The sequence below is a fragment of the Solanum stenotomum genome, chromosome 2 (genome assembly GCF_019186545.1).
Source record: "Solanum stenotomum isolate F172 chromosome 2, ASM1918654v1, whole genome shotgun sequence".
Classification (NCBI taxonomy): Eukaryota; Viridiplantae; Streptophyta; class Magnoliopsida; order Solanales; family Solanaceae; genus Solanum; species Solanum stenotomum.
Genome location: NC_064283.1, coordinates 22,247,417 through 22,255,734, shown reverse-complemented (window position 1 = coordinate 22,255,734; position 8,318 = coordinate 22,247,417). Strand labels below are relative to the sequence as shown.

Here is an 8,318-nt window from a genome sequence, read left to right as displayed (position 1 = left end):
GCTTACATGCTTTGGGGCTATTTTGAACTTGAAAATACGCCTGTTTGCCCCTCGAGACCAACTGGGTGGTATATGAAAAAGTTCAATTACAAAATCAAATTATTGTATCCTAATTCATTGTAGATATATGGTAACAAAGGTGGATAAATTTCAAATATCAAATTAAGATTTGCTTATCAACCAATTTCGAAACATTAAACCAAAATGGGTGTTTAGCAAGCAAGCGGAGTAACAATCTAAGAGTGTGCAGAAGTGTGTATCGATTTCAAAATTGACTTGATCTTTTTATTGAAGTTTTTAGTTTTTGTACCCTGCTTTCTTGAGCTCTGTAGCATAGACTATGATCTATTCACTTAACATAAATTTTGGAATAGAAATAAAGATGATTTAAATGGGATAAATCCATCAACTTGCGGGGTCATATATAATACACAGATTTAATTTGTTAAAGTGTAAAAAAGGAGTTGAAAATGTAAAGTCCATAGAGTATTTGGACTAAGGTTTTAAAAAGTAAAGTTGAAATTTGTTTTAATGCTTCATGTTTGCTTCAAAGTGAAGGTCTTAAAAAATCTCGAGAAAATTGCAAGAGGCAAGTTTTATGAGTAGTAAACAATTAGGATGTGTTTGATATGTCCAGAAATATTTTCTAATTTTCTCTTAGGTCGGGATCGGGTTTGGATCTCGAGATTATATTGTTAGGATCAAAATACCCAACACATGTTCCAATCCGATGCAGCAATATCGAAAATCATTTGAACTGCTTAATAGAATTATGTTTGATACACTATAATGTTGGATGTTAAATGAACTTTTTAGCTTTTAAAATGAAATCAAATTTAGTAGTCGTAATTCAATGAAGTGTAATTAATAGAAGCTCAAAGGGTCGTCAACCGAGACGTTAATGTTCATTAATATAATGTGTCTGTTTGAAATTCAAGTATTCCAGCAAGCAGCTGTATTATTTATAGCGCCAAATTAAAATGTTCACAAAACAGAGCAACTCAATTTTCAGCAAAAGTGCAAAGCAATAGATCAAATATAATGGCTTACATTCCACCGCACAAGAGGCAAACAAAGGGCTTTCCGTTGTTGAATCCAACTCCGGCACCGGACTTTCTTATGCCTAATAACTTCACAAAGAGCGTTAATCTCAAGTCATTTGGGGAGCAGAACAATTTTCGAGGAAAGACCATCGTTTACAGAAAATTTGCTGTTTCGAAATGGTTCTCCATTGGCTTGGCTGATTATTCTCGATTTTCATCTCTTGTCAGCCTCCAACCTTTTTCTGCAGACTACTTTGATGGAAATCCAGACAGAAAAGCTCTATCGTTGGTTCTAATGGAAGGTATAACTTTTTTTTCTTTTTCACCGGAAGAGTAGTTTTAGATATGTATGTCCTAATGTATCTGTATTTTTATCAATTTCTAGTTGTCTGCATATTTGATTTGTGTACAACCTTATATTGAATTGAATTGGTGATCGACACACATTGATGAACATGGTTGAATATACACATTAGATTCATGAATTCACATTACATTTATGCTTTTGAGATGTTAATTATTTCAGTTTTCTTTCAAATATTTATGCTTTTCTAGGTTGCAGTGAAGGAATAACGAACGAGCTTATAGATACACCATGGCTTTTGATAGCTACAAATGGGGATAAGGGTTTGAAAAATACCCCAACTTTGGTCGAATTTGCTGTTGCGATATTAAACTTTCATGAGGACCTATTACCTCCTTAGACTATTTAATAGTGTATTTTAAAGGTATATATGTGCCCATGTGGACACATTACTATTTATAATTTTGCATTATTTTTTATGTCCACATGGGCAAATATATATGTTTAAAATACGGTTTTAAATAGTCTCGGGAGGTAATAGATCCTCATGAAAGTTTAGTATCGCAACAGCAAATTCGACCAAAGTTGGGATATTTTTTAGACCCTTATCCCCTACAAATGTGAAGAAGGATTTACTTTTGTCATTTCAACATATGAAGCATGAGGTGGAGGAAGCTGATATGGCACAAGTAAAGCCCTCTGTAGTTGCTCGTTTCGGAAAAATTCTAATTGTCTACATATTCGATTTGTGTACAACCCTATATTGAATTGAATTGCTGATCGAGTTGCAGTGATGAACATGGTTGAATATACACATTAGATTCATTAATTCACATTTGATTTATGCTTCTGAGATCTTAATTATTTCAGTTTTTTTTCAAATATTTATGTTTTTCTAGGTTGCAGTGAAGGAATAACAAACGAGCTTATCGATACACCATGGCTTTTGGTAGCTGCAAATGTGAAGGAGGATTTACTTTTGACATTTCAACATAAGAAGCGTGAGATGGAGGAAGCTGATATGGGACAAGTAAAGCCGTCTGTAGTTGCTCGTTTTGGAAAAATTCTCTTTTATAGGTCAGTCTTCTTGTAATCACAAGTTAACTTTTATGGCGAATGTTAGGAATTTATAACAACTGGAAACAATGTGTCATTTGAATTCAATATTAATCGCGAATATTTGTTTGTAGTCTTTGAAGCATTGGCTTGTTAGGTCCTGAATCACACTGCATCTGTCAACATTTAATCCGAGAGCTCTGTGTGCAGGAATTCCTCAATTTGTGAAGAATCCCTGAAAACTACCCCATTGAGTGAAGCACAGTGAGAAAAATGAAACGGAATTTTTATGCAAATTCTCCTGCTGCATATATGGATTACATAGAACACCGATCGAGTTGTTGAGAAACTTGGGCTAGAATACGTGAAAGGGAAACAACATACGGGTATGATTTTCAAGCTTCAAACAAATGTCTTCCTCCTACTATATTGCTTCCTTTAGCTCTATATATCCTTTTGTTTTTGTAGCTTTCTGATAGGTTGCAACTTAATTCAACTGTTTCTTGCAAATGTACTGTTGCCGAAGATTATAATAAGATTGAGCTCTATAAGGTTAGTAACTACTTCATTAATCATATTCTAGTATGTCATAAAATACCTAATTATTTATATAGTTGAAAAAGCAATAACAATTATCACCATCATTCGTCAACAAAACGACTTCCTTTGACATTAATTAAGATTGAGTTGAACAGAGTACGCCACATGGTAGCAGATATAAGCTGTCTTGGAAAGAGTTCAGATCTGAGGTTGATACTATATACCAAGAAAATCAACATGATTTTATCTGTAAGTTATATTAATTAACTTTTCTATGTTTCCCTCTAGAATGAATTTATGTTAATTAAACGGAAGAAAACCACTAATGCTTTCTTTGTAGCCAAGGATATTTCTCAGCGATTTTTTTGCATTTTTGCAGGATGAGGAGATTAATGGAATTAAAGATCTTATTGGTTCTGCCATTTTGGATTCAGAAGTTCAGGGCGGCTTGAGAGTTGAGATGGCCCATTGGCAAGGATTCTTCAGGTGGTCGATATGCTGTTATTGGTATCGGTCACACAACTGCAAAATCATATAGAAATTCATCAATTAGATTTAAGCTTCGGCATGCAGATCCATTTGATTTCAAATCTTCAACTGGTGAGGTTACACAGGAGATTTTCTTGAAAATGCCTGGAATTATATCAGAGTTACGAGTATGTTCTCTTTCCGTACTTGCAATAACATTTCTTTTTCCTTTATAATTTTGGATGTCACTGCATGATACACATGATGGTATGATGTTGCTCCAAACCATATTGTAGTGTTGTTAGCATCATAAGCTTAGACTATTGGAGTATATTGATTTGATTTTCATTCTCTTACAAAAAATGCAGAAGCAAACAATGGACGAAGATCTGATGTTTGAAATGCTGGAAAACAACTTGAAGTTAATATGGGATCTTTGTTTGTTGGATGGTTCTTCAAGCTGACCATGTTTCGTGCCCCTTCGAACAAAAACACTGAAATGTTATTGCACTATATATGTGTAGTTTTGGAATGGCACGAATTAAGCAGTGCACAAGATGTTGGTAACTTAATTTAGATTCCACAAAGTGCACACGTGTTGATCATGACGTGTGTGCTTGTAGACTCTTCTGCAGTATAGTAAATAGTACTTCCTCCGTCCCATATTAGATGGGCATCATATTAAAAATGTTTGTCCTATATTATTTAAGCACTTACTAAATTATGATAGAATTAATTAATTTTTTACCATTTTACCCCAACAATTAATATGACCTTTGGATTCCCAATACTAATCATTCCTATATTCTCTGTGTATTTTTTGTAACTCATTTTAATGTGCATTGATATAAACAAAAGACAAAATGGTCAAGTCTTTCAATGTATTAATGATTTCTTAATTACCGTGTAAAGTTGAAAGTGCCCATCTAAACTGAGACGGAGAAAGTAATATGTTGCTTTATATAACTATGAAGTCAAAATATTGATTTAAATGTTAATAAAGAATAAAGTATCAATCAATAATAGACATTAAAGTTTTTATTGGATAAGAATGAATAGAAGAGTTGTCTTGAGCATGAGTATAAATATAATTTAAAAGTTATGATCATTAAAAGTGGTTTGGACGTGGGACTTCCATGTTGGAGGTCTCAAGTTCGAAACTCCTTGCCAGCGAAAGAAAAGGATTTGCCTTCTGGGTCGAGCGGGTTTGCCTAGTGTAGCTTATCTCTCCTATGTGGTTTGTGAGCTATTGCATAGGACCGGGGGTTTTACCCTGTGTGCACCCAAAGGATAGCGGTTGCGGATTTCCCTTGTCATCAAAAATAAAAATAAAAAATTAAAAGTTATGATCATTAAAAGTGTAATGAAAATAAAGATAATTAAATTTTTATATTGAAGAATATAAAAAGAAATAGTAAGTGATACGTTTATTTTTTATAATAATAAGAAGTAAATAAAAAGAAAACATATCAAAAGAATGAGAGAAAAAAAATAGGATCCTTGATAAAAAAAAAAAGGGGGAGTAGGATCATATTACTTTTCTTGTCTAGTTTACTCTAAGCCCTAGCTTTATCCGTGAGTAAATTGGCAGAATTAACTCCAAAGGTCAATATGGTTAACCAAAATAAAAAGAAGATTAGTAATATGAATGTTCATTTAATTTTCATAATTTTTTTTCTAGAGAAAAGGCTTAACTATGTCATCAAATTTGAGAAAAAGGCTCAATTATGTTATACATTAAAAGTTTGACTCATCTATATCATTTTCGTTTGAGAAAAGACTCATTCAAGTCATAATTTTTTAACGGAAAACAATTTCGATTTTGCAAAACCATTTTTTATACGTGGTCAATTATGATTCAGTCACGTCATTAATTAAAGGAAAAAGACTCAAACATGTCATCGAACTATGAGAAAATGTTCGTCTATGTCATCTGTTAAAAGTTTATCTCATCTACGTCATTTCCATTTGAAAAAAAAAAAGGATGATCCTTACCACTATTCGATGACCCTATTCTTAAAATTTGATTAGATATTTTAATTTTTTTTTTCCTTTTTTCTATTTGAAAAAGGTTTAAAAGAGAATAATATAGTACAAAAAAAAAGCTATAGTTTATCATAAATAATTACACTATTGACAGATGCCTTGTTTCCTTTTCCATAATAACCGGCTCTGAAGTTACGGTATAGTTCTTCTTCCATACAAGTGATCAACTATAATGTCTTACATTCCGCCACACAAGAGGCAAATAAAGGGCTCGCCATCGCTTGAACCAACTCCGGCACCGGAGTCTCTCATCAGATCTGCTTTTAATAAGAGAAAGGATAACAAATTTCGAACTAGGAATGTCGGTTATACTGATCATACTATCTTAAAATGGTTCTCTGTTGGCTTGGCTGATGAGTTGAGATTTTCATCTCTTGTTAGTTTCCAACCTCTTTCACCAGAGTCTTTTGAGACAAAAGAAGGCCTACAGCCTCTCTCTTTGGTTTCAACTCATGTATATATATATATATATATATATATATATATGTTGTTTAATTATAAACCCGATCATCGTTTTTGATATCCAAAATGGTAGGGGTGAAATGTGTTTTTGATGATAAATTTGGTTGAATGATTTTATAAGATAAAACTACTAAATTGAGTGACTTTATTGATAAAAATACTAACAGAGTTGAGTGACTCTACATTTTTAGATATTTACTCAATTTGCTTCTTATAATGGGTTTTTTTTTTTTTTGGCAAATGCTTCATTAATTGTTTCTAGTACCTGTATAGTGTTTTCAACTTCTTCAACGTGACCTACAAGATGAATTCAATTTTGGTTGGGTTGTGTCTAATATCTAAGAAAACCCTGGAAATACTAATTTTCCTAACGGAGGTAAGGGGGGGAAATAGGAAAAACTTTTTTTTTCAGATGATTTTTCTGTTCTTATGTTGCTTTAATTGATACAATTATTTTATATATATATATATATAAATATTGCAGCAAAAATGATTGGAAATATAGATTAAAGCGTCTCTCGATAATTTTATTGAGCAAGGGATCAATTTGCATGATTTAAAATTTTTAAAACAAGTGCAGCATAATTTTTTTATGTATATAATATACCTTGAGATAGACATATATTTTATTAATTAGGCACCCAAAGAGACTGAACCTATTTTGGTATATTGGTTTAAACGTTGCACACCTTTGAGGTGAGGGGACTAGGCTCAAATCCCATTTACTAGCTAGGAATGTCTAGTTTCGAAGTTGTGATCACATGGTGCAAATTGAAGTTCAAAACCACCACTCTACAAAGCAAATTTTATCTGGTAGAGTCATTTAATTCATATTTATACGTTAGCATATTATAATTAGTTTTATATTTTTATGTTTAGTAATTATCATACACTAACGTGCATTAGCCGACGTTGGTGGTGCAATCATTGTCTTCAGATCATGGGTTCGCCTCTGCTTTAGTGATGCTCATTAAGCTATATATCTATAATTTTGCAGGTTGCAGTGAAGGAATAAAGAATGAGCTCATAGAAACACCATGTCTTTTGATTGCTGCAAATGTGAAGAAGGATTTACTTTTGTCATTTCAACATATGAAGCGTGAGATGGAGGAAGCTGATATGGCACAAGTAAAGCCGTCTGTAGTTGCTCGTTTTGGAAAAGTTCTCTTTTATGGGTCAGTCGATCTTCTTCATTTAGTTCACATGTTATGCTTTTATCGTCATGTTAATTAGGAATTTTAATATTTTTCTGTTCCGAGAAACAACACTTCGTATCTTTTATAGCAATTAAGTATCAAATACCTCATATATCATATGTACCATGCTGCTTACTTTGTTGTGTTTGAAGCATTATTTTGTTAGGTTATTCGTATACGAATGCATGTTTCAAAATACTTGTCATGTTCTTTGTTATGCAGGATTTCTTCAATTTGTAAAGATAGCCTAAAACTTAACTCATTGACTGAAACTACTTCGAGAGAAATGAAAGGATCTTTCCATACGGATGTTCCTCCTTCATATATGGACTATGTAGAAAATCGAGTAGTGGAGAATCTCGGACTAGAATATGTGCAAGGGAAAGAACTGTGCTATGTTAAGGTATATGCTACTTTCAAGCTTCTAAAAAACTGTCTTCGCCCTACTGTATTCTTTCTTTATCCGTGTTTTTTGTAGCTTTCCGATAACTTGAGGACTGAATCAACTGTTTCCTCCAAATGTACTGTGCCAAAAGATCATAATAAGATTCAGCTCGATAAGGTTAGTACTCTAAACCTTTTATGCCTGCAATTTCGCATAACTGTCATTAACATATTTATACCTATCTCCTTTTTTCTTAAGATTGAGTTGAACCGAGTACGCCACATGGTTGCAGACATGAGCTGTCTTGGAAAGAGCTCAGACCTAAGATTGTTTGTATATACCAAGAAAATCAAGATGGTTTTATCTGTAAGTTATTTACTCCACTTAAATACAGAGATGTTGGTTATAGGCTCAAGATGTTTATGAATATTTTATATCAAAAGCTCTTTTTGGTCCTCTATATATAAGGATTGAACTCTTGATTTCAAGCTTCTCGCGACTGTCGTATGTAATTATTTTATTTGGGTGTTTACAATAGTATTATGTCTTTCTGTGAGTACTGTGGTTTAGATAGTTCTTCACATTTTTCAGGATGAGGAGATTAATGAAATTAAGGATCTTATTGGTTCTGCCATTGTGGACTCAGAAGTACCGGTTCGTTTAAGATGGCCTTTAGACAAGCGCCATTCTTCAGGGGGGTCGATATGTTGTTAATGTTATTGGTCACACAACTGCAAAATCATATAGGAATTCATCAATTAGGTTCAAATTTCAACATGCAAATCGATCTAAATTCAAATCTTCAACTACTGAGGTTA

General features: G+C 32.9%; 1 protein-coding gene and 1 pseudogene across 1 annotated transcript in view; both read left to right on the top strand.

The window, feature by feature from the left end:
• Positions 1–1,041: 1,041 nt before the first annotated feature.
• LOC125855813 (uncharacterized) lies at positions 1,042–3,875 on the top strand (annotated as a pseudogene).
• Positions 3,876–5,629: 1,754 nt separating this feature from the next.
• LOC125855812 (uncharacterized) overlaps positions 5,630–8,318 on the top strand; it is a 149,831-nt gene continuing 147,142 nt past the window's right edge. Inside the window, exons 1-6 of the mRNA XM_049535504.1 lie at positions 5,630–5,879; positions 6,917–7,094; positions 7,338–7,518; positions 7,594–7,677; positions 7,759–7,866; positions 8,092–8,262. Of these exons, the coding sequence (XP_049391461.1) occupies positions 5,630–5,879; positions 6,917–7,094; positions 7,338–7,518; positions 7,594–7,677; positions 7,759–7,866; positions 8,092–8,214 (924 nt within the window). The 3' untranslated portion in view covers positions 8,215–8,262. The remainder of the gene's footprint in view (positions 5,880–6,916; positions 7,095–7,337; positions 7,519–7,593; positions 7,678–7,758; positions 7,867–8,091; positions 8,263–8,318) is intronic.